Source organism: Gasterosteus aculeatus, chromosome 4 (assembly GCF_964276395.1).
Source record: "Gasterosteus aculeatus chromosome 4, fGasAcu3.hap1.1, whole genome shotgun sequence".
In the NCBI taxonomy this organism is placed as follows: Eukaryota; Metazoa; Chordata; class Actinopteri; order Perciformes; family Gasterosteidae; genus Gasterosteus; species Gasterosteus aculeatus.
In genome coordinates, this window is record NC_135691.1 from 6603123 (window position 1) to 6628769 (window position 25647).

Consider the following 25647-nt stretch of genomic DNA (forward strand, 5'->3'; position numbering starts at 1 on the left):
GGAAAACAAAACGGCTTTTGACAGTTTTATTTCTATTAAATAAATTAAAAGCACCAAATGTATGAAAATGGAAAACATGGTGCAAGTGTTTCCTCGTGTACCTTAGATTCATGAACAAAATGTGACAAAACTGAAGGCAAAGAAGCTAAATGGATCAACACGAATACATTCAAGGATACAGTTGGACAACACTTGAAATTAGAGGTTATTGATTTGGTGTTTAACTCAACGACAATAGTACAAAGACCAGATGACAAAAAAAAGTAATTAAGGGCTATTGTAAAACGGATCTCTCAGATCTGAATCACCAAGAACTATTCATTCAGGGTCGAGCCACATTTGGTCAAAGCTGAGGTTGATAAAAACAATCACAACTTAGTGTATTGATGGCAAGCAGACAGAAAAGAATATGCAAATATAGAGCACCTTCATCCCAATTTCTACAAGTGTTGTAACATTACATAATCTCCCAACATTAAATCCTGATAATCTCGTGAAGCATCGGAGGAGAAAACCTCCGGGCTCAAAAGGGACACTTATATCATCCAAGGAATATTTTGGTCGACTTGGAAAAATAACGCTGACATCTCTAAAACTGTAAAAGAGGAAACGAGCCTCCACTATACACAGCATGGTAGTTTCCTCATTTCAATAACGACGGCATGTTTCACAACCGTGACTCAGTACCACAAAACGAGAACGGTTGCACAGAGAAGTAATGATCCTTAAAATCTGGATTCACCATTTAGGAACACAAAACAACGAGACGTGAGTCTCAACACGTGGCAGAAGTGAGGGAAAAGACATGTAAACCAACACGGACATCGACGGGAACACCTTTGTGACAAACTCACTGTAGACACAGATTTGCGTCACTATGACGACAGCCAAATACAGACGAAGCGGGGAAACGATCACTATTTACATCCCGTAAGACGTCAGCAGCGTCAGGGCGACTTGATTCCGGTTAACCAGGAAGTTAGTGTGTTAACGGACTTGTTTTGTAACTCAAAGTAGAACTGGCAAAACGAGGTGTGAGGCGCTCGGCGGGAGTTAAACAAAACGGTAAACATTCAGGAGGTTTTACCACAGTAGGATCATAAAAATAAGCGATGAATATCTTAAAAGCAACAGAGAGCTGAAAATAAACTGTATTTTAGTAGAAAATATTCAGATGTGTCAAACTTTGAAGAAAAACAAATATATAAATAATAATTAAAATACAATGAATATTGTAACAAATTTAACTAAGTTATTGAAGATATTTATAATATTGTCCCCTCATTTAAAACAGATGATTGTCGTAATTTATCTAAAGCTTAAACATTTTTTGTGATTAATATCCAAAATGATCCCATTTGAAACCATTTGCTTTATGCATTACACTTTTATTCAGTCTATGTCTTAAAACTTCAGGAAATATTTTCTTCTTTAGTGTAATCGAGCCTTTTGCTTAGAATCTACATAGTATATAGTGTTTTCACATTCTTATCACACGCGGCTTAGCGGTTGTTTTGGCATTATAACCCAAGAGGAAGTTTCAGCAGAGGGCGAGGACGAGCCGGTCGGGAGCCGCAGGGCCAGAAGGCGCTGAAAGTGAATAATAGGCATCAGTTCAAGCCTATTCCAAGTGCTTCCAAATCCAGCAATCCAACACACGTAAAGCAGTGTCGAGGATGAAAGCTTGTGAAACGGTTGGGTGCACTGCGCTGGTCTCCAATGGATGATAAACCACAGTTTAGTTCAGGTCCAACAGGAAGGCAGGTCGGGACTCCGTCGCTCTCTTCTATTCCTCGTCTCCTGCCATCAGGAAACCCAGGATGAAGTCGATGGCTTTCTGGCGCTCGTGTGGCGTGTGCTTCCCCATCAGGTTGGGAGGGGGTCGGATGAGGAGGCTGGCAAAGAGTGTAGCTAAAATAAAATAAAAAGACCAGGACAATGAGGTCAAGTAAGAGAGAAGCAAACCGTGTGGTTGGGATATTTAGTGCAATGGCTGACTGACGGTTTCGCATTATGAACGTTGAACTGGCTGCGGTGCACATTGAGGCAGGTGTCGCTTGCATACCTATGAGGCTGGCCGTTAGGTTGTTGTTGTGAGAGTGCTTGAGAAGCTCCTTCAAAAAGGCCATTAAGTAGCGAAACACGTTGCGGTGAGCTCGGGGCAACTGGGAGATCAACTGTCAGAAGAGGAGAAAGATAAGTCAAACACAACCGTTCTACACTCTTTTCTGTGCAGTTGAATAAAACAAATTCAGTAGACAGATTTAGTCAGCTTCTCCAAACTGGCAGCGGACCCACAGCTGTGTAATAAATTGACTATGAAAAGGAATCCCGTAGAGCCCCATTTGAAAAACAAAAAAATCTGTATTGCCCCTTTAAAGCATCGTCACTGCACCTGTTTGCAGAGGCGGCTGTCGTGAGCGCATTCCAGGCACCGATGGTAGAGTTCATAACACAACACGGGCTCCGGCAAGGCCTCCAAGAAGATCAGCAGCGCCTCGGCGACAGAGTGGTTACAACCAGCTACACGAATAGTTAAAGAACCAAGAAGCAAATATGGATCGCTGTGAATATATGGACAAAAAAAATAAAAAAATCTGACCGGCTAACGGCACAAGGCTACGTGATTACTACCATTATTGCTATAGATTCACGGGAATTCTAATAACACCGACATATCCTCATGACAAAGAGCACAACAGAACTCGTGAGTTAGTACGGAATTGTTGTGTCTCTTGGTTCCTTTAGTTTGGCCTTTCAGTGATGGCGGGGCCGGGTCTCAGGGGAGCGGAAACAAGGATACAGATGGAGTCCGGGATGCTGGTGTCCAGACAGTCGATGATGCTCTGCAGCTCGTCTTGTAGTCCTGGTGTCTGGAACAAGTCCTCCTGGTAGACGCGCAGGGACAAATACGGGACATTTAACTATATGTTAGTTATCCCTCAAACTTATGGGTCTTACGCGCCATCAGACACGTACGGTACTGCAGACTCTTGTCGGTGTCTTTTCGGTCGGCCCGATGTTTAACCAGTTGACATAAGTTAGTATTTTTCAGCTGCAGCCTCTCACCTGATCACAGGACTTGGTGAAGAGATGGTTGACAAGAATCCAGACTTCTTTGGGGATCTTTAGAGGTTTGTCCTCGGTGCCTGAACCCTCCACCATCAGGAAACTCATCTTTGACTTTTCCTGATCAGAGACAACACAGTACACTCAAATAGAGGCAGTGAGAGAATATTAATGTATATCTGTAATAATAACCACTTATTCCCAGTGAATCATTGAAGTCCATGCCGTGTGATTCATAGAGGCTCCTGGAGTGACTGCACATGAGACATCTCATCAATTGATGATGGAGTAAGAGCTAAATTGAGGTCGGGGTTATTTGCAGGGTCTCGAACTGCGAATGAAGGGGATCCATTTTTAAAAGGAGGGCTGGATATCACATTATTTTAGTAACTGTAAATGGATTTTGTCGAATAACGAGAGACGTCCAAAAATAACCACAGCTGGAGCTGCTGCAAAGAGCGAGGACAACTGGAGTGGGCCTTTAACGAAGCCAGAAGCTAAAACTTCTCCTCGTTATCTTTAATCATGTGTACGCTGGGGCTGTGCAGTCCAGGCGACCGCCTGTGAAATGGGATTTAGTGCGTTTGCATGTGTTTTAGGTTTCATTGCACTGGTGCACCTTGTCCTCAATAGGCCGGGGGGGATTTAAGGGGTGACTGGTCCGCACACACAGATTATAACTGAGCTGGCCTGGTCTGCTCTAGCATTGCTCTTGGGTTAACGATTGTGGACCAAACGGCCTTTCTAAATAAAGGGGACAGATTGTTGTAGCCCATATGGACTGCACATTAAAGGAACATTTTAGTAAGCACGCTTTGCTACTTACTTTCCAAAAATCTGATGTTTGATTCCACGCTTGTGACTGTGAATTAAGGATGGAAATGGAGCTAGGAAAAGAATATCCTGGAATCGGAGTGAAACAGCTAACGTGGCTCTCTCCAACGTCCAGCAAGATCTCTAAAGCTCAAAAGTTGTTTTTGTCTGATAAGTCTTCAAAATCATGCATCTCACTGGTTAACAAAGCAACAAGCTGCCACTAGCAAAGACCTCTTGCGTTGTTTTAACCTCACGTCCCAAACAAAGTAATGAATTATATTTTCTAAAAGCTGGAACTATTCCTTCACTTTCTGCTCGCAGTATGTGAATCTTTATGGTTAGAGTTAGACATTAACATGATTCAGTCCATTCTGGAGCCACTTGTTGACCTTCTTTACTCACATTAATGATTTAAATAATACCATAACCACTTTATCTTTATGACATGAGTGACTGAGGAAGGTCGATAAAGTCTCATAAAGCACACGCTCAGTCTTTTAACAAAGGGAATATTGACCCTAATTTCCTCGATGGCAGATCTGTACGGAGCTAATATTTTACCTTTTCCATGTAGCTGTCTTCTTCCTGAGCAAGAAGTCAGCCCAAAACCACAGTGAAGAGTTGGAAAGGAATGATCAAGGGAATTAGAGGCGATGAAAGGAAACAAAAGAAGTAGATAGAAGAAGTTTGCATGAACACAGAATCACAAGATTATGGATTGATTTTGCATAAGTAATCAAATGCACCAAGCCAGTGGGGGGAATTGAATAGATTCAATAGAAATAAGATGACAAAATGATAGTATATTCCAAAGGAAAATCAGATTAGGTAAAAAATAGCAATCTGGGTAGACAGAGGAGAATGTGTGAAGACCGGAGGAGTCTATTTATAAAAGCACCAACATCGGCCGATCCTGAGTCAGTTGTCCCTGGTCTCTAAGAGCTTTCTTCCCATCTTTCTGCCACTTCCCCGTGGCCCCTTTTGGCCAGAAATATACAGGTTGAGACGCCCTTTTGCCCCCCCCAAATATAGTTCCCTCTCTAGCCGGGTTTAGCCCGAGGGAGGGGACAAGCTCTCACGTGTCACTGCTCAGCTTTCAGGTGGTGAATAGTTACAGAGCGAGGCGCAGCCACCAAATACCAGCTAAACTGCTCGGTGTAGAACAGGGTCCGTCTTTCTCAATTGGAGCTGCAACTAACCGTAGGAAAAGAATACTAATACGGTTCACTAATCCTGTCACTCTTAACATGTATAATTTGATTTCCCTTTTCCTCACCAGGTCAATGAGTCTGGTGATGGGGATCTCTCTGATGGGCTTCTTCATGCGGCACAGGGTCTCCAGTGAGGTGCCGAAGCAGCTGGGCAGGTAGTTGCCAGAGATGGTAATGAAGTAGTCCTTGCCACGGTCCAAATGGAGCACCAGGATGTCCTCGATGGCGTCTTCTCCAGAGTTCAGCAGAGTGACCGAGTCCTTACTGACGTACACGTCCAGATAGATCTCCAAGGTCTCATCTGTTCGGGAGTTTCAAATGACTATTACAGCGGCACACATAACAGCAAAATGTTTCCTGAACCAACAAAAACATGTCAAATACTAAAAGATTACAAATCCAAAAAGTTAACAAGCCTAAAAGCAATCAAAATACTCACTCGGCTCTAGGAATCCGTCGCTCGGCTCGGCCCGGAGCCAAGGCTTGCAATACTGCGAGTCATTGAGTTTGGGGATGAAGGCAAAGTGACAGGGGACCTGACCATCATTGGTTATTACGAAGCGCTCCCTCTGAAGCTGCCGGAATTTCACATTAGCAAACGCGAACTGGGAAAGGAGAAAGAACATCAACAACAGATTCAACAGAAGCTTTATTCCACCATGGAGGAGAAATGACAACCTGCTGCTCGGTCTATAAGGTTACCGGGGATTAGTGTGTGAGATGATGTCATTGAGAAGGGGTGAGGGGGAGTGTTTATACCTCTCTCTTGTCCAGGGTTACAGATGGAAGGAAATCATTCTCCATTCTGTCCATCGCCCGAACAATCTCCTCAAACACCTTCTTGTAGCGCGGGTCATTTACCACCTTAACCTGCACACAAACACACAGCTCATATTAATCAGACTGAATAGCGGAACCATGCGTGTTTGAACAAAAAACAGTCAGTCAGTCAGTTGTTGTTGTTTGTTTTTTTCACTTGACAACATCTTTCTCACCCCTACGCTGAAGAGAGCGCTGACGGGTTTGTGGTCACTGGTTTTCAGCTCCATGTGACTCCGATATTTGAGCTGCTTGACATTGTTTCCTCTCCACAGGATCCTGTCACACCAAGCCGGGACACGGCACTTCCCGCTGCAGCAGACGGCCACAGTTTCAGAGGCAAAGTTAAATCGTCAGACACGTACGGTACTGCTGACTCGGTATTAGCAGGTGTCATGTTATCAGGATGCCAAATAAAAAGGAAATTATGACAAACAAAAAAAAAAAGAAAGAAAAAAGGTACCTCGAGTCCCATCGATCCGTTTTGGGGTCGTACTTGTATGTGGGCATGAAGTTGATTTCTCCCTCCATGAAGTCCGTGAAGGCTTTCTTTGTCTGCCTCTGAATGTTTAACTACACAACAAAAAAGTGGCAACTTTAAAATCTATTATTTGGTTATGGGTGGGTTATAACCAATGTGGTCATTTATTGTCATTTATAGAATCGTATTGGGATTAAATCATAGGTCAAGGGAATTTGTCCTTTTAAAGGCCTTTGCAAAAAGGGTTCTTTCGTGTCAAAATGACTTGATACATAAATGATTCAAAGCCAATGAGGGAAACTGCAGCTTTTTTAAAGACTTAAGTAGTAGTGCTAATAGTCGTTTAAAATTTTAAAAAAGGCCTTTCAACAGTCTCTTACCTGATCAACCTCCTGAAGCCTTTTTAGCTCATTCTGAGAAATGTGAAATTTGACGTCCGCAGCGTCGTACAAGCACAGACGATAGTTTAAATCCCCGAGCCAGATTACTACACTGAAACACAAACGAGACAGACGTAGTTAGAAACAAAGAAATGCTGTATTAATAGCAAAAAGTAATCTGTTGCATGGAAACATTTTTAACAAACCCTCAGCACAAACAAGGAGTGTAAAATCGAACTTGTGCAATGTGCAAATTGGTTCAACGTTCTGACGAATGAACGAACGGACGAGGAACTTACTCGTGCTTGACGATATTGAGAGGGGGTTGGTCCAGTAAGTGGAAGGTCATGCGGGCACAGATGTCTTTGTAGTCCTGGTTGCGGCGCTCAAAGTCTTCCACGTGTGCAGCTAGATGGGAGTTGACGATGCAGAAGCTGGTGTTGTGGAAAACAAACCTCACCGCCACGCCTCCTTTGTTCCCCTGAAAAACATGAAACATGAGGAAGAGCAAACAGGTGCATTTTCGAAGCGGCGTAGTGAGTGCGGTGTGAACAAACCATTTTTCCCATGATTCCGGTCCCCACGTGCTCCGCGGCCACATCTTTTATGAGGTTCTTGTAAATCTTTTTAACGAACACGACGAGCATCATCCCAACCAGACGTATGATTCGGACCTGTAGACATGAAGAACAGCATGCGAGTTGGAACATCTGCAATCTTGTGGTTGGTTGGCGTTTGTCCAAGCGAATTCTCAATGGTCGGACAATCATCCGATCGTTTCTTCGCCCGTCTTCCTGGCCGGGTTAGAGTTGGTGGACTGGACTAATTGTCTGTATCCGCCTCTCTTTGACCATCATCCTGACCGCAGTGCGACTAAATCTATAAAGCCGGTAGTTCGTATGTGAGGATTGGTGGATTAATGCATTTTTGTGAATCGGGCTGTGGGGATTGGATCTGATGACACTGGCATGCTCCGATGTGTTAAGTCTATGCTCCACATACAGTGCATCCGGAAAGTATTCACTTATGTACAGTGAATGCATACTTATGTACATGTTATGTTTTCGTTCTTTATTTTTAACAGATTTCCAAAATTTTGCGAAAAACAGTTTTCACTTTGTCATTATGGGTGGTTGTGTGTAGAATGTTGAGGAAAATAATGAATTTAATCAATTTTGGAATAAGGCTGTAACATCACAAAATGTGGAAAAAGTGAAGCGCTGTGAATACTTTCCGGATGCACTGTATCTGGAACAAAGTCCCAGAAAGCTGCAGGTCTGCAGAGTCCCTCAGATCCTTTAAATCCAGATAAAAGACTTTTCTGTTTGCTGCGGCCTTTAATTGACCGTTTCTGCAAGACATTCTTAAATTACATTACACACAATTTTATTCCATTTGAAATCTTTTATCGTCTTTTTTATCCTTTTAATGACTGTTTTTCCTTTTATGTTTCAATGTTCTTAACTGTTGATAAACCTACTTGCATTATGTTTGGATGTTTTTAATGGTTTTATGTGAAGCACTTTGAATTGCCTTGTTGTTGAAATGTGCTATACAAATAAAATTGCCATGCCTAAAGAGCCCAATCGTTTTGTTTATAACATAACTGCAGGCAATATGACTACTTCGACAGATTGTTTTAATTTGGAGTACCATATGAATGCAGTCCAGTGTGTGCTGGTCGACCCAAGAGTCTGCCTTTATCATTTTTGTATCAACACGTTGATAAAACAAATACCACCTTTTTTTACATTTGTTTATAATGAATTTAGTCTACCAGGTAGAATCTGGACAGTATTGATTCATTTAATTAGCTATTTTTACATTCATACAGAATTATCATATTTATTCTTTACTTTCTTTTCCAAGGTAAAGTGTTGACAGGAGGCACTCGGGATCATGTCGACTTTGTATCTACTCACCTTCTTATATTTAGCTTTTGGGTGCAAGCTCCTCTCCATCGCTTCCACCCACAGCTGCTCCTTGGACGAGTCCATGTAGAAGAAAGCTTCGGTGCTCAAGTCCAACTCTTGAAAACTAGAGACAGAAACCAAGTCACCATATCATTGGATGTTTTGAAGCGAGCAACGAGGACGTGATGCTTTGCTACACGGTCAGAAAAACGTCATGAGAAATTGTCACTGACCCCAGAGCGTAAATATCCGGAGGTTCTGTATCACAGCAGAGCCACGGCACGAGGCTGCTGTCTGGAGCCTGGCCGTTCACGTTCCACGTACCGGTGAAAAACCTATTTTTCAAAATAAATAGTATTCACGCACAGTATTGCATTATGATTGTATTACTATAACAATATACAGAATGAAGAAGGCTCGCTCACTTGAAGGTCTTGATGTCCACATACTCTTTCTCCTTCTTACCCAGGAGGTGTTTGACGAGGTATTCTCTTTGTCCTGCCTGGCTGGAGGACATGGGGCTGTCGGACCAAGACGTCGGCCTGGCCATGCCGTCATACTCGGACCTAAAACTACTGGAAGGGGTAAAAAGTAAATCTACATTTAGCACTGGAAACGTTTTGGATAGATTCCTCTTTGCCATGATAAGCCAGTTAGAAAATAAGCGATAAACTATTTTCGGCCAGTATCCGGTGTTCCTTGTAAACCCGATGAGGACGTGTCAACTTACTCAGGTTTGGAGTGGTCTCTGGTCTGCAGGGAGACCGCTCGGTCTTTGGGGATGGGTGCAGCAGGCAGAGGATTGGATGGCGCGTAGGAGGCTTTGCGCGGAGGTAGAGGGGGAACCGGAGGAGGCTCCCTCACAGCAACGATGCGATTCTGGTGGTTCTTCTTTTCCTCCACTTTGAGAGCGTGATTGAAGTTGTCCTCAAAGCCGAAGTCGGAGGCGAGTGATTGAACCAGATCTTCGAGGATTCAATCAACAGCAACAGAAACCGATTTGTTACCAAAGTAGTTATTGTTGATGCTTTCTGGGTGGACGCACGGTGTTCTTGTACATTACCTGTCTTGGTCTGATTTGTTGACCGGCTGTTGTTGAGGTTGGGAGGCAGTGCGTTGGTAGATTTGGGGGGGTTGACCCCGGAGCCCTCAGAGTTGGCCGTCTTGTTGGCTCTTTGCGGCGGGATGGGGGCTGCTGATGCAAAGGGCTCCATCGCTTTGGGTTTCGGGAGTTTTTCAAACTCTGAAAAAATAAACAGCATTGTCAGAAGGAAGCAAACAATGATCAATGCTCAAATACAACCTTACTCCTCCAGAGATCACATTAAGAGACAAAATAATCATTCAAATGTTCAACAGCTTGCCTAAGATTGAACGTCATATTTATAATATTTAACTTTGGTTAAGGAAATTTGCATCCAGTTTCAACTGACATCACAGAATTAAAAAATAAACAGGAAGAGCAACGCGGGCATTACACAAAGAGGACAGTTCCACTGGTGTACTGGGTTACGGATTACTGTCGAATGCTACATACAGAAATAACAACAGCTCAATCAAGGCTGGACGATAAATTCATTTCGAGAATTACTCAAATAACTGTCTCGCTATGATTCATTGGAATTCAGCCCAGTGACTCTCTCCACCAGTGGGTGGGGGTATACACAGGAAATCAGCGAGCGGTATAAAGTACCACAGTGAATAAATGTTAGATGAGTGATAAATAATGTACCATCTTACCTTGTTGCTGTGCACTCATCACCTGGGCTAAGAAAGTCTGAGTCCGATCATCGTCCTGCAGTTCCAACAGCAGCTGCGGAGCCCTTTCTCCGCTGATTCGTATCCTAACGCCGGCTTGAGGAGGGGACAGAAAGCACAAACAGTTGCAAACATGTTGGCAGCTTTACGACTTACGAGTTGAAATGTAGACTGTCGAGAAAACAAAGCAAAGTGACTGAACAGTAAACCAACGCAGCATTCTTGAAGAGAGCCCTGGTAACCCTTGACCAGCGTCTGCTACTAAGTAAAGGACATTAAGCTGAAGACATGCTTGAAAAATGGGGCTGTGATGCAGTAAATGCCGTTCCCATAATACGGGCTTGTTGTATTCTGTCCGGCTTGCAAGAAGCGTCAAAATGACATTTTCTGCATAATCTTCATTTGAGAACCAACACAGAGAGAAGGACAAATAGTAATTTAAAGATAGGTGAAACATACTTACAAGCTACTGATAAGTTAATAAGAAGAGCCTCTTCAGCCTCTGAAATGAAAGAGGAAAGAGAGCTTGAACCGTGCTCGTGCAGTTCAAAGGTGTAGCCAAACAAAAGGTGTAATAAAATGTTTCAACGGTCGGTTGATTTTTGGTCGCCTGGACAGTGACGTAACACTGAGTAAACAGTAACACTTTCGTGTATGGCTATGGTTAACAAATGCAAAGAGAACTTTACAAACATGCCGCCACTATCGGGCAGGAATCACAAACACTGTTTGACGTACCAACATTTTCAACAGCAGCTGGCAATTTAACAGTCGTGGACAATTTGATTCTACGTAGCAAAGTCAGAACGGCACATTTGGAGGACAAAGGCGACACATACCTCGCACAATCTCAAAATGACCATTGATGGGAATAGACAGCTGGGCCACTGGACGAGACGCGACAGCATCAGGGGTGGCCAGAACAGCCAATCTGGACGAGAGCAGCACAAAGTCCCACTTAACATCATGTTTAATAGAATTTAAGATCATTAAAAAGGCGCTAAAACACAAAGCATATGCGGACAGACTGCATCTACTTGGTTGTTATTCTCATAAACGCACATATTTGTGATTCAACATGGGGTTTATGTACAATTAGGGTTAGATTGAAATAATTAGGGGATTAAAGTGAATTCAAGATGTACATTAATCTGAAAGGGACATGCACGCATGCAAAATCTCATTGAGTCCATTTTTGCAGGCCATTCGATTTTAGTTGAATTAATAAACATGTAACTAACAAGCGTACTGCTTAACAAGTCTTGACGAAAAGAGTCCAGTGTGGCACCCTGGCGGAGCGAAGCTTTGAGTCATTAAATAATCAACACAAGCAGATTCTAATCTGTGACGTGGGTCAGTGTGGGCGGCGTCACATTTCACTCTCTCACAATGGTTGACTAACAAAGAGGGTCAACGCAAGCTTGCTGTGCACTGCCCACACTTCCTCCTCCTCCACCTCCCACCAAGTCAGATTACTGTTGCAGAAAGGAAAATGAGTCAGCTCTGCTGTGCCAGAGGAACTCACAGTTTCCCCGAGTCTGCAAAAAGATCCCTGTGATGTAGCAGTCAAATACACAGACCTCCTCAAGAGCACGGACAAAATAATAGAAACACCCAAAAAACAGTGACTCTGAATTTGAAATGTTGTCATTGAACTCCTCGAACTATTTGGCGTCAACTAAATATTTATTTTATCTAAACTTTGGACGCCGAATATCTTTGAAATGGATTATTTATACCTGTTTTATAGCTGCAAATTAGTGTGCATGCATCACTTGCAGTGTCTCTAAAATCCCAACTAAATGCAAAACAATATCACTATTAAGAATAGGTTTAATGAACAACACTTGTATAGTCTCACCAAACCGGCAAATTGATGCTATATTTACTGGATTCATTGGAATGTGCTTTTTCTATTATTTTCTTCACCTTGTGATAACGTCACGTTTCATTCCGACTCCAAAAGGGTCAACGAATGTCCCTTTCACGGGTTGTGATGAAGATGCCCGTAAAGAAGCAAGAGAAACCCTGACATCACCTGGTCTCTGTGACTCCTCCGTTGAGTGTGTTTAACGCAGTTAGCGGAGGACGTAGTCCGGGTGCCCATGTGAGTCGGATTACAGTCGATGACTATGTGGAGGAATTCTGGATAATGGCTGGTGAGCTGACTGCTGGTAGGAGTAATTGTTTCTCCCTCACTCTAACTGTTCTTTGCCACAAATTGCTACAAGCACAAACAACACTTGTCATTTAAAAAAAAAAAAAAAAAAAAACACCCACAGCATTCCATTTACCAAAACAACTGCTAAAAGATGACATCACCGGGGCTAAATTTGCTAAAGTATAACTCCGACCCAAATATAGCTTGATGGACTGAACTGTTCTGACATTTGTAGAGGAGGTCAGTGGAATTCACTGATCCACACATTCATTTCAGCTGGAAACACTGAACATTTATTTTTACTATAACCTGTAACATCCGTTGCAGGTCGTCAGGCTCTAAATAAGCTAAATATTAGCCTTTTGATTCTTACAGAAGCCTTGACCCGTTTGATTAAACCAATCAAACTGCTTCTGGCAGTATAATTTGAGTAATGTAATTTGCTGGGAAAATGTATTCATTCTATAAATGCCAACCAATCCTATTGTACTTTAAACTGCACAATAAAAATCACCCTGCTGCTCCGAGGGTACACCCCTTGAATCGCACATTAAAAATCACATTGCCCTTGAAAGGCAACGCAGAAAAAACACCCCACCACAAGAAAAGCTGGACAACTTGGAATTCATCCGAGCAAAGCAAAAGCTTCAGAAAGTGGACGTGGCCGATGAACGTGTAAACCTCCCGAGGTGCCCGCGGCGTCCCCCTACGTTGACCTCCTGCCTGACAGAAACACGTCGACGTATTGGGTCATCAGGTAGTCCGATACTTACACAAACTCTCCCCTGCGCTCAATTAGTGACAGCAGTCTGGGCTCCTTCTGGCCAGCCCGCAGCTCCTGGACTTTCACAGTGTGAGGAGCATCACAATCAAGGAATTATTTTTGGACTGAGGATGAGAATGTTTCGTGGACATCACAAGCACTGAGATGTTATTTTACCACAGCTGCAGACGGACAGACGGACAGACAGACAGACAGACACTCAGGGGTGATGGTCTTTGTTAGAAGGAGCCATGCTTGTTGATCCAGAGGCAAATTAGCGTGAGGAAAGAACAGGCCGGACAGCACTGATGGATAAGAAAAAGGGGCCGAGTTGGTTAGTGGCAGCCAATGTGACATTAACGTGACATAAATCACGCAGAACGTTTGTCAGCCAAAGAACAATGTGGTTTAATTTAACATTCGTGAGCTAAAATGAGCCTGGTCATATCGGTGTGCAGCTTACTAGTGAACTGAACTCAAAAGTCGGCTGTAACGTCGGTTCTAAAACAAACAGGGAAAATTAACTCTTATGAGTGAACCAGCAACGCCTCGCTTAAATTGCTTAACGCTGTCAACTTGTTGTTAAACTGTCAAATTAGCCGAATTAACTGACGTTAACTCATATTACCTGACGTCACGGCTAACGTTAGCCAACGAGCTAACGCAAACTGGAGCTAAAAAGAAAACACACTCGTACAGATGAGATTATAACGTAATTCAAAAGGATATTGCCAAGCACACTTCGTCGCTTATCCCCAACGAGGACTCCATTCTTACCGAGTTATGACAAACAGCAAGTTATCATTAAATAGCGACTTGGTGTTGATTCGGTCCGGGAGAGAGAAAGTTAAATCTTCACCCGGTGCGGCGGCCTTCCGGAGTGACAGCTGAGTGTTGCTAATGCTAACCGCTTGTTAGCCGGCGGTGATGGTGGGTGGTGGTGGTGGTGTTGTTGTTGTTGTTGTTGTTGTTGGTGGATGCGGGCCGGAATGTCCAATTAGAGTCGGGTAGTCACGATATCCCGATACGTGAGCTCCATTCTTCAAAACGCCTTTGGGGGGTTTCTGGTCTGAACAGGTTGGCTGACTGACGCTGCTACATGTCTGATTTAAGCTAACGTTGGCTGTTTGACGATACGACAGACTAGAGAGTTTAAGAAGCGCACTGCCTCCCTCGTCTGTCCCACAGCTCGAGTTAAGAACTAACGTCACAATGTAAATAACGCCACCTTCCGCCTCGGAGTGTGGACCGGGTGGGTACAAAGATGCGTGCCAACCCCAAAGAGAGGTGACACGATGTTTATTTTGATGTCATCTAACAGTTCATGCAGCTGAATGCATTTGAATTGACAACCATAAAAAGACAGAAATCGTTGCATTTTTGCAGCTTCTACGAATGTGTCTATTTGCTGCTTCAATTTTTAAAACAGTTGTAGTGAAGATATGTGAGACTTTGTCATTGTGATTTCATTTCTCACAATTTTTTAGACTTTTTACAAACCAAGCAATCAATAGATTTGTGTCTACTTGTGTGTACTTGCACTTGTGTGAAAATATCATAAATTAATTTGTAAACTGTCAAATAGTACAATCACTCTCTAAAATGGACCGAAACAACTGTAGGAATAATATTATTTGAGGCAGGGTCTGAATCACAATTTGGTTAACAGTGAATTTAAATAGCATATTGTGTGATGTAAATCTGAAGAAAGATTGTAATTAATCCAACGCATTAGGATTTTGTATTTCTCACTCTTTACTGTTAGTCACTTTGCCATGACTGACAATACATGGATAATTAAATTAAAGTACGTCATTTCAGTCCACAACTTAAATCTTTCCACAAGTATGCTTTCAAAGTAGTTTCACGCATACATTTTACTCTTAGGTTACTCTCAGTGGTTGTAGGTTTTAATCTTATGAATGGCGTAAGGGCTCGAGTCTCGATGTGGCCAGATGTCTCCGTTGGGCAGATCCCTCGTCTGTTCCGCCTCTCGGTCAACCATCTCCACCGCCAACGTGGAAGCACTGAGGACTTCTGTCGTGCGGTAGGACTGTGTGAGGCGACGGAATGACGACGTGTCTGAGACGTCATCGTCGAAGAGGTCCTCCATGAGCTCCTTGCGCTTCCTGCGAGACGCCTTCAACTCCTCCTTCAGGTCAGCGGCCAGGTTTTTAACGTCCCTCACCAGCGTGGACCGTATGCCGAACAGGCAGAGCAGGAACACCAGACCAGCACAGATGCCGGAGACAAAGTACAGAGCAACTCGCTCTGGGAAATCTGGAAGAGATCGATGCATGCGATGCTCATCAAAACAAGTAAAAAGTGTACCGATACAATTTACCGAAATGTGCCCTATGTTTTTATATCTAAAGGGGCTAAGGGGACAAAAATACTTTGAGCTGACACACCCTAACACACCGGTATAACCCTTTACTCGTGTGTTGGAACAACAATGAGAAGTCAACCCTTGCCTGACGTTTACAGGCGTCAGTGCACATACCCAATATTTTTTCAATGATCTCCAGATAGTTGGTAAGGAGCACGTTTTGAGGCCTGTAGGTGGGGCCAGTGTACCATCCACCTGCAGGTGAGAGGGGTCTGGGCTCAGTCTGCTGCGTGCTACAATACCTGTGCATCGTTTCTGCTTACGCTCACCATGTGTGTAGTCTGAGATCATGAAGGGATCCGTTGACCCTCGACCCACATCCTCCAGAAGATACCGGGGCACTGAAAGGAACGTTTTTTTATTTTTATTTTTGTTAACCTAATGCAGCAAATCGTGTCACATCCAGTTTACGCCTAGTTTGTGTCTTACCACAAGTGAAGGAGACTCGCAGGTGCTTCCTGGTGCCGGGGAAGCAGGGGTCCCCGAAGGTTTGGGTATCGGCCACCAATGAGCAGTTCGCTCTGCCGTGACACCTGCGTGACACTTTCCTCAGAGCCGAAGAGGACAAACACTCTGGAATATATTCATTAAAGCATGAATGAGTTAGTGTAATATGTTCGTTGTAATAAATCAGTCAATTAATGCAACTTTAGGCTCAGGTTTCAAATGAAATACATTGGGCACACAAAGTATTCTCCATTTCGTCTATAGAACTGATATTTGTTCCAAATTCGGGCCACTAGATGACTCTAAAGCGCCTGGTGTCCGACCCATGTCCGTGTGCGATCCGTGTTCCTGAGGGCAGTAAGGGCTGCCGTGCAGCAGGTGTCCAAACGTGGCCGAGTAGATCGCCAGGACGGTTTCGTTTTTACACATCAGCCTCAGTCGCTCATTTTCACACACCAGCCTCGTGCGGTGGTGTTCTGAAAAAAGCAGATGGCACAAACACACGATTACAGAGAGGCATTTCGATAACTTTTTCATTGTAGCTGTTGAATAACACATTTTATCTTACAGCCGTGCTGCCTTAAAACCAACGGTTTTATTTGTTTTGTCAAATTTGCTGACAAAAGTCAGATAGTCCTACAGTCATTTTCAAACTAAACTTTCGTGCTTGGTAGAAATGAATGTGAAGTAGAGGACTTGAGTAGAAGACTATAGGGACATACCTGGTCTGCACTTGTAGGAGACTAGAAGGTACTTGCTGGTGAGGGGACAGGGGTCCTGCCCAAATACCGGACTTAAAACAGGGATGTGACAGAACCGCCGATCCCGGCACTCTGACTCCACTTTCTGCGAGCAAAACATGTGTGTGCGTGTGTGTGTCATCTTCTGTGTGGGTCAGGATGCCATTTTGGACTTGATTTCACATTTGTCTCACTGTGGATTTCTTTACCTGGATAGCAACTGGGGAGGTGCATTCTTTATCCTCCTCCGCAGTTGTGTTTGCGGAGGGACATAAGTGCTGATTGGGAACACGTCGTCCGTAGAAAGCTGAGACGACGGCCACGGACGTCCTCGAGGGGCACTCGATGACGAGCGTGTCTCCTTCACAAGCGTGAGCGGTGTGGTTCTTCAGGATGTTGTGCAGATAAACTGAGAAAGAACACAACATGATGATAATTTCACTTCAAGTGGGAGACACTTTTTAAGTTATTTACAGTACAAATGTGGTGGTGGGGGGGTGGTGCTGGATGTAGGGTGCTTATTAAGACAGAAGAGTGGTTGGATATGTCACTTTGACCTTAAATTTATAAGTAAGAGCAGTAAAACCAGGGTGTCAGATTGGATTAATTGCTAGTAAGACAATTGTTTTCCCTTCTAGAAACTACTGGATGACTCCCATCTTTATAAATAATACCCTTCATCAATCTTATGAGAAGTTTTCTTTCAATCCTTGTGGTTGGGCCCTGGCTCTCGACTGGGTGGCGTCCCAGTCACTGGGTGCAGCTCTCCAACACAATGTTTGCACAATAACTCCACACACATACACAAATGCATGACAACAGAGCATAGCGAGTCAAGTCCCCCCACTGGTCTGTGTGTGTGTGTGTGTGTGTGTGTGTGTGTGTGTGTGTGTGTGTGTGTGTGTGTGTGTGTGTGTTCAAGGAGCAGATGAGAGGCAGTACCAGGCGCTCACTCACAATGAACTATTATTAGGCTCCTCAGAGTCTGCAGCCGCATAAAAAATGGAAACCTCTATCTGAGGTCAGATAGAGAGATACACTGCTCATAATAGATAAAACCTACCTCTGACTTTGTGTGAACATAATCATTGTTAGCATAATGTGATCCGTCACGCGTTGTGGTCAAGAGTCAAAACGACTGTAGTTTATGTAATGCTTCGGGAGTGTCTATTCTGTGAATATCTAAGTTCAGGACCTGGACCTTCAGGAGCCTCTTTACCCTGATTGTGGTCTTTCGGCATGAGTTCCACCAGCTGTTTTGGAAAGCAGGATGTGAAGATGATGATTAGGGGATGCTTGATGTCCATCAGAAGCTTCCTTTGCAGTTACAGTTTACAGCCGAATTGTAACCAGTCAGCGTTGTTTCTTTCCCCTCAAAAAAGAAAAGAAATTATAGACACAAAAAACACTTACGAGACAAATCGAGAGCCGAATGTGCGGTGTGGATCTTCAGAGACGAAAGAAGAGATAAGAACAAGCAGTAACTCCACGGCGATGTCATTGTGTACTTCCTGCATGACAGACCTCAGGGTGCGTCGCACTGATTTGTTTTGCGATTGACTGCCCGGGGGAGAGCGGTCTGTAGGTCAATGATGCCATTGTTTTTACACCAAACAGCCGCCCCCTTGGAGCCAGCTGCAGTGCTGCTTCAGCTATAGGCTATGTATTGTCGGGATCTCCGATCCCCCCGAGTTGGTTGATGAGAAGGATCGCAGCACGTTGATCAATTAAAGTCAAAAAGTTAACATTTATTTAGAAGAGAAAAAGATTACAAGATCAATTCTCCGCAGATATCTGGCTCCAACTATTGCTTGCAAGCAGGAGGTCAAACACACACGCGTTGGGTGTAATGGCGTCTCCGAGCAGTAAAAACGCTGAGTTTTTATACACATGTGAAGGACATTCTCCGTGCCAGTTACGAGAAGCTACAAAGCTGGTTGAGATAAGAACCCAGGTGAAGCTGAGGGTAGCACACACACAGACAAGATCATCCTCAGTGGCCGGTGCAAATCATAATTAATTGACATAAATTACAAACGTGGATCCGAGAACTTTCGTACCGAATAAGATATGAACCAAGTCCATGAACAGAAGTCTTTTGTTTTGAAGCGTCTATGAGATCGAGTCGACCGCCCTCCCTTCTTCTTCTTCAGGACAAAGCTGCAAACTAACATTTTGTATCATGCTGCTCTTTGCACGTCAGGGTCAAATACGGACACTTGAGACACGGCTTTAGCACAAGACAATGTTTTAACATATTTTACCACTACATGCATCTCACAGTATCAATATATATATATATAATTTTCATGGCGCTTAGGCTATGAACACCTTATGTATATAGCCTATATTTACACTCAAGTTGTTTGGTTTGTATTAATGTTCAGTTTGCGCTGGTTATAATCCACTTCTATGCAGAGCCAGGCTACTCCCATCCTAGCTCTGCTAGCTTTGGGATTGGGCGTCTTGCTCAGGGACACCTCAACACGGGACGTGGAGCTGCCGGGGTTCGTACTGCAGACCTTTTGCAGTTCCCGGCGCACTCTGTTTACTCCATGCGCCACCGTCACGTGGTGTTTGGGCTTTTCATCAAAAGCTAAGTCGGCAAAGAGAGAAAATAAACAATGAACGTCTGTCAAAAACCGTTTCTGTTTAGAAATTACAAAACACAGTCCTGTTGAATCCTTTACACCAGCTTACTGGTCTTTGCACGTGTGTGTGTGTGTGTGTGTGTGTGTGTGTGTGTGTGTGTGTGTGTGTGTGTGTGTGTGTGTGTGTGTGTGCGTGCGCGTGTGTGCGTGCGTGCGTGCGTGCGTGCGTGTGTGTAGTGACAAAATTAAGACTCATTCTCTTGAACTGGGATTTCAACAGTGAGGGTCATGTTCATGGAGATAAGCCGCTGGTTTCCAGGAGGTCACTTCCAGCGGCTGTGTGTGTCCAGTGGAGATATGTGGATCTCAACACGAGCTTTCCTATCTTTTTGTCGGTGGATGAGGAAGTGAAGGTCACTGTCAAGTTTTTTTTTACTCTTCCCAGAAACACTCAGGAAATCTCTTCTGTTTAATGTCCACTCTGCGTAGCCCGAATCAGTTGGTTCCAGTTTACAATAAACTGGAGTTGTGTCCTCTCTGATTGTTCCCTCTCTTTCTCAACCCTGTTGTGTGGCGGCTGTTGTTATACCAAACAAACACTGACAAATAATCCTTGTGAAATTATTCTGACTGACCTTATCAGCGATTGCAGCAACTTGGTGATGGTGAATTGAAATGCATATCTGAATGGCACGTCAGTAATTTATCACGCAGGCTCCAATAAACACTCCCTCCGTGGCCGCGGGAGGACGGAATTTACGGAGGCCAAGGAGGCCGCATTTTAATCAGGTGCACAAGTAAGAGTGACACTCCCACCTTACACTCCAGTAAAATTCCATTCACCTCCCATAGGATGTGTCCATAAGGAGACGGCTGATCCCTCAACACCCTCTATTTGGAGGAGGGTTGGTACCACTGTGTGGGAAGGGAGATTAGCTCTCAGGTATTTGAAAACTCTCAGGACATAACCTCCCTCACTTTGTAGGTTTTTCAACAACCTTCTCTGCCACTGAATTTCTATGATGGTCTAGTGTGATTCATCAGGATTCCAGGATTTCATTGAAATTTCAATGTGATGGGTTTCTTTTTTTATGGCACAAACCCACTTAAAACAAACCTCACGTAGCGGTGTATCTTACTTTTGTATGAATTCCTAGTAACACATTGCATAATTCTGCACATGATGCGTGTCTCATTTCTTTAGGGAAGTCTGAACCACAGTAGGGGGATTTTGTCATAACATCGCTTTTCCCCTTTTTACTGTAAGTGATAGTATTTTGCAGTGAGCCAAACCCTCTCCCCAAACTCTTTATAATATGTGGGTCATGAAACGCAACTGCCGCATTATTCAATTCTAATGAACACTTTACAAAGAATTGTATGCAAGTTAAAAGCAGATTTAAAAAAATGTTTAAGTATAAAGTCAAAGGATTTATTACTTTGCCTCCTCTACTCATGCAAAACAAGCACTAATTCAAAGAAACGCTTCACCAATTTTTGTTTTATACCCACAACACTGAGGGGATTCCCTTCACCAAGACGCATTACTCAAAAAACAACTGAAATATCCCTTCTTTGTTTGGGATAGACCCAACTCGACCTTTCTGTGGGATTAAGGGAAATCATAATAATAGAAAAATAATTCACCATAAAAACCAACAGCAAGTTACACTAACACATTTATGTTAACTAATAAAATTACAAACTGATTTGAGGAAGAATCCCTGTGACTTTTCAACTTTTGGTTTCATTTCTTGCATCACTGACACCAAAACAAACATTCTGTGTAAATCAACCAGATTTCAATCAACCGTGCCAAGTTAAGGCTACTTTCTACCAAAATGAATTGTGTAAATTAGTGTTTTGAGTCACTGTTATCAGTTCCTGTGTATCGCAATATGCAGTAGAAACCTATTTTAAGCTCATAGATTCTGGCATCGTCTTTATAAGAGGGAGCACGCACCCCGCCCATTTCTCTGGGTCCTCCCTCTCCTCCTGACTAGTGAAGTATGTTCAGGGCGATAGCCTTCAAGGAGCCCACAGACCAAACACAACCAGCTGGGTGTTTCACTTTCTCCTGACATCCACGACCACAGAGACACCCGAAACCACAGCGGCGTTTGTTCGAGGGCTCTGCTGTCAGATTTCAGAGTTTTTTCTCTTTCTTCAGCTCCGCGGGTGGATTTCTGGGTTGCAAAGAACCCAAGGGGGAAGCTTTTTAATGAAGAGAAGTGAATTTAACTTTTTGGGGGACGACATGGCACTCCGGCAGGACTCTGAGAAGGAGCCCAGCGTTGAGTTGTTCATTAAGGTCAGTCATTTCTCTTTCAGTTTTGTTAAATACTTGAAAGGATGTGAGGGAAAATGAATTACAACTGTTTACACTCTAAAGAAGAACTGGAACTGGAAATCCCTCTTTCTCTCTCTCTCTCTCTTAAATTTTTTATATCCTCTCTGAGAGAAGAAAATGAACAAAGAATTTGCTCCTCACCACTATTGTAAAATAGTAGAAATCTACAGTATTTTGCTTCATGACCAATCAGAGGGCAGGAACAGGAGACCTGTTCTACAGAAGTGTTTGTATCCGAGGGTCGCGGGACATTTTCTACCCCTGAACTCACGCTGGTCACCTTATCATGGCCCTCACAGACGGAGCTGAGAGCGTGCAGGGTGACTGGCCTCCAGCCGGAGCCGACCACACCCACTTTACTGACGCACACGTTCCCATGTGGTTCCCCATATGGAGGCATAAACAACCTCTGGCCCAATCGCCACGCGTTTACATACATCAGGATCTCTTCATTATATTCATGCTACACATGGGAACATTATGTTCTTGATTTTTGTCTCTTCTGATATATAAAACAAGGCCAAGTAATTGCAAGTCGTAAACATGTATTATCTATCTTTGTAGATAAGATTCAGTCCCTTAAAAGAAAAAAATGGGTTTTTTTGCTTCAACGCTAAAAATTGGATGAGAAAATTAATACCAATGTCGTGGTTGAATTGGATTGTCATTCTTTGCATAGAGCAAACAACATGCAAATAGTTATGTAGGTTTATCTTTGGACAGAGCCAAGTTGTTTCCTGTGTTTATGCTAAGCTAACCTTAGCTGCAGGCCCTTATTTAGCACACAACAGTGAAAACAGTATCAATCTTCTCAGCTAACTTCCTACAAGAAAACAAATCACATCCTAAAATGTCAAATTTTCCTTTGATATTAAGAGAGGAGTCTCCTTTTTCCACTACAACACAATGTCGGCTTTTCCCTCCATTGAGGAACCCGCCCGGATGCACTTTTCACTTGTTTATCAGCAAATGCGAGGGGAAGAGAAATGCTGTGAAACGGGACCATTGTGGCTCATGTTGCCGTTCAACTAAACATTAGTTTCTGTGTTTTTCAGGCCGGACATGATGGCGAGAACGTGGGGAACTGCCCCTTCTGTCAGAGGCTCTTCATGGTCTTATGGCTGAAAGGAGTCAAGTTTACAGTCACCACTGTTGACATGAGGAAGTAAGCTCCCCTCCTCTTCCTGAGCATCTGGTCCCAGGGACTGTGACACAGAACTCGCTTAAAGAAGCAAACCAGTGAGAAACTGAGAGTAACGCACACCATTCCTTACTTGTCAAAGGTGTGTTGCGCACATTGTTCCTCTGAGGTTGGAGTGTACAAAGACCTCTGTGTCGGCGTCAAACAAACAGCGTCTTTAATTGCTGCTTTATTGTGTGAGTTTCTTAGAGCCGTTACCGGTGAACAAATACGATCGGGAAAACTTTGCAAAGGGCGATGATGACTGAATGAGTCAGAACACACGCACACAGAAAGCCTTTGAAACGGCAAACTCCTCCCAGCGCCTAAATGCTTAAACCATCAATCCACACAGCCGCGTTTTGTTCTGACAACCTCGATAACCAACGCGCTCTCCGCTTCGACGTGCGCGACAACGATCTTGATTGAACAAACTGTATGAATACGTCTAACAGAGTCTGATGCCCCCCCCCCCCATCCTCCCTCTCCATCTTTTCCCGTCCTCCCGCTCCAGGAAGCCAGCCGAGCTCAAAGACCTGGCCCCCGGCACCAACCCTCCTTTCCTCCTCTACAACGGCACCCTCAAAACAGACTTCATCAAAATCGAGGAGTTCCTTGAACAAACACTGGCCCCTCCCAGGTATTGTTTCCCATAATCATTGCCCAAATATCAGGTCAATGGACGATGGCTGATTCACATCCGAGAGGTTTACTCCCAGGTTTCTCCCTTCGCCTCCCGCAGGTATCCTCACCTCAGCCCACTAAGCAAAGAGTCCTTTGACGTGGGTGCCGACATTTTTGCAAAGTTCTCTGCTTTCATCAAGAACAGTCCCAACAACACCTGTGAGTTGAATACCGTTGCGCTTCATCAAGCATGTCGATCTTAACTGAGGGGCGTGATGTAAAGATGCAAAGAAAAGTGATTCATACACTTTCAATGTGTTTTCACCGGACTTCATGTTGGATTAGATGTTGAACTTAGTACTAAGGACTGTACTTAAATTCAATATGGAGGTACTTTTATTTCCAGTTTATGTTATTAATAATAGAAAAAGACAAATAAATACATGTTAACTTACAAATATAAAATAATCAGTGATAACAACCCAATAAAAGAAACTGTACGGGTTATTCTGCATCATGAGTACTCTTATTTCTGTACCTCTAACAGAGAGAATTGTGGGAATGATACTTATTCTTCCACTTTTAAATAAACGTAGTGGATTAACTCTTATAAAATATTTGTTAGTCACATTTCGCCTCTCGGCACCTCTCTGTGTTTCTGACCCTCCAGTCCATGAGAAAAACCTGCTGCGGGAGTTCAAGCGTCTGGACATCTACCTGAACTCGCCCCTCCCCGAAGAGATTGACCTCAACTCCAGAGAAACCATCACCGTCTCCAAGAGGAAGTTTCTGGACGGCGACCGGCTCACCTTAGCCGACTGCAACCTGCTGCCCAAACTGCACGTGATCAGGGTAAGACAGGCCTTCACACTTCATTTGAGGTCATTTCTGGTATTGTTTAGTTTTTTTGAGGTACTTGGAATTTGACTTACTCAGCAGTTCCATTGTATTGTATTTTGAACTTTAAACTTAGGGGAAATATTGCACTTTTTACTCCACATAATTTTTTCCTATTAGGATTTTACATAGAAAACACAAAATGCATTTTTAACGATACATATTAACAGTTTTACACATTTAACTGTTTACCACATTTAACTGTTTCACTGTAGAGGTGAAAATCGTTTTGTTAAATAAAAAGTCAAAAAATGAATACACATATGTGTATAAGACCTTTTTATAACCTATAATAATATGGAATACTTTGATATTATTGTATTGGTACTTTTTCTTGAGTAAAAAGCCTTTAGGTATAATCATCTTTCTTCTTCATTTGTTCTTCAGATCGCTTCCAAGAAGTACTGCGACTTTGACATTCCCGCAGAGTTCACAGGCGTGTGGCGATACCTTCAGAACGCCTACCAGAGAGAGGAGTTCAAACAGACGTGTCCCGCCGACATCGAGATCGAGAAAACTTACTTCACCGTGGCCAACAAGAGGAAGTAAAACCTTTTGAATTGTCTGTAATCAATGGGCTGTTTTCGGTCATTGTAACTGTGCATGTAAAGATGGCGATCTGCAGAAACAAGAATAAACTGTGGCAATGGATCAGACACACTTTCACCTGAAAAAAACAATTTACCTGTTGCTGCAGTACGACTTTGGGACGAGCTGAAGACAAATGTTTTATTGTTTATGTGTAATGACTGTTTATCCTTAGTCACTCACAGACAGTTGGCCAAATGTGCAATCCATGTTTATATTTATATTGTAAATAAATATTTTTCCAGGCTTTTTAAGATCAAAACACCCTAATTAAAATCCATATATGATTGTGTTGGTGTGAGCTCAAACACATTTCATTTCTATACAAATCATTAAATACACCGCTGTACCTGGTATGATTCAATTGTCTCACTATCACACTAATAAAGAACATCAAATGTATTTGTATGCTGACTCGTTTTTTTAATACTCCATTCCTTAGGTCAAATAAATAAATAGTAAATACCTTC

At 43.2% G+C, this 25647-nt stretch overlaps 3 protein-coding genes across 21 annotated transcripts; 1 reads left to right on the plus strand and 2 right to left on the minus strand.

Moving 5' to 3' along the window:
* Positions 1-12: 12 nt before the first annotated feature.
* On the minus strand, positions 13-14636 carry ocrl (OCRL inositol polyphosphate-5-phosphatase). Of its 14 annotated transcripts, none has more exons than XM_078100661.1 (24): positions 14100-14636; positions 13382-13460; positions 11287-11378; positions 10911-10949; positions 10430-10543; positions 9753-9932; positions 9420-9654; positions 9115-9261; positions 8923-9024; positions 8699-8813; positions 7334-7450; positions 7076-7257; positions 6777-6888; positions 6379-6488; positions 6092-6227; positions 5856-5966; positions 5536-5701; positions 5162-5397; positions 4447-4470; positions 3070-3189; positions 2804-2888; positions 2396-2523; positions 2066-2177; positions 13-1911 (listed from the first exon to the last, which is right to left on the minus strand). In XM_078100661.1, exons 1-24 carry the CDS (start codon positions 14140-14142, stop codon positions 1787-1789), a joined length of 2910 nt encoding a protein of 969 aa, XP_077956787.1. In that variant the 5' UTR covers positions 14143-14636; the 3' UTR covers positions 13-1786. The 14 variants fall into 14 exon arrangements, with proteins under 14 accessions (XP_077956787.1, XP_040029422.2, XP_077956792.1 ...); XM_040173488.2 differs by having other exon boundaries at positions 9115-9264; XM_078100666.1 differs by having other exon boundaries at positions 13382-13553; positions 14149-14621.
* Positions 14637-14987: 351 nt separating this feature from the next.
* LOC120817351 (protein eva-1 homolog C) lies at positions 14988-18521 on the minus strand. Of its 6 annotated transcripts, none has more exons than XM_040173491.2 (9): positions 18361-18502; positions 18167-18200; positions 17157-17356; positions 16930-17053; positions 16531-16683; positions 16190-16333; positions 16030-16101; positions 15875-15955; positions 14988-15651 (listed from the first exon to the last, which is right to left on the minus strand). In XM_040173491.2, the coding sequence occupies exons 2-9, from the start codon at positions 18186-18188 to the stop codon at positions 15266-15268; spliced, it is 1182 nt and encodes a 393-aa protein (XP_040029425.2). In that variant the 5' UTR covers positions 18189-18200; positions 18361-18502; the 3' UTR covers positions 14988-15265. The 6 variants fall into 6 exon arrangements, with proteins under 6 accessions (XP_040029425.2, XP_040029424.2, XP_040029423.2 ...); XM_040173490.2 differs by having other exon boundaries at positions 18143-18200; XM_040173489.2 differs by lacking the exon at positions 18167-18200 and having other exon boundaries at positions 18361-18521.
* A 3003-nt stretch (positions 18522-21524) lies between these two features.
* On the plus strand, positions 21525-25579 carry clic2 (chloride intracellular channel 2). Its single transcript, XM_040173309.2, has 6 exons — positions 21525-21849; positions 22944-23053; positions 23583-23708; positions 23811-23911; positions 24363-24544; positions 24977-25579. The coding sequence occupies exons 1-6, from the start codon at positions 21760-21762 to the stop codon at positions 25136-25138; spliced, it is 771 nt and encodes a 256-aa protein (XP_040029243.1). The 5' UTR covers positions 21525-21759; the 3' UTR covers positions 25139-25579.
* Positions 25580-25647: the final 68 nt, after the last annotated feature.

Bases quoted from the DNA above. Each gene is read 5' to 3' on its own strand.
- ocrl (XM_040173488.2), bottom strand. From the start codon at position 14,142: ATGGAGTCCTCGTTGGGGATAAGCGACGAAGTGTGCTTGGCAA. The intron at 10,544-10,910 runs GTAAGTATGTTT...CCCCTCCTCAAG, and splicing joins TATTAACTTATCAGTAGCTT to CCGGCGTTAGGATACGAATC. The intron at 5,398-5,535 runs GTGAGTATTTTG...ACTCCCGAACAG, and splicing joins CGACGGATTCCTAGAGCCGA to ATGAGACCTTGGAGATCTAT.
- LOC120817351 (XM_040173489.2), bottom strand. From the start codon at position 18,448: ATGACATCGCCGTGGAGTTACTGCTTGTTCTTATCTCTTCTTTCGTCT. The intron at 17,357-18,360 runs GTAAGTGTTTTT...GTTCTTTCTCAG, and splicing joins TTCGGCTCTCGATTTGTCTC to TTTATCTGCACAACATCCTG. The intron at 16,334-16,530 runs GTCGGACACCAG...AATATATTCCAG, and splicing joins CGGATCGCACACGGACATGG to AGTGTTTGTCCTCTTCGGCT.
- clic2 (XM_040173309.2), top strand. From the start codon at position 21,760: ATGAAGAGAAGTGAATTTAACTTTTTGGGGGACGACATGGCACTCCGG. The intron at 23,054-23,582 runs GTAAGCTCCCCT...CTCCCGCTCCAG, and splicing joins ACCACTGTTGACATGAGGAA to GAAGCCAGCCGAGCTCAAAG. The intron at 23,912-24,362 runs GTGAGTTGAATA...CTGACCCTCCAG, and splicing joins GAACAGTCCCAACAACACCT to TCCATGAGAAAAACCTGCTG.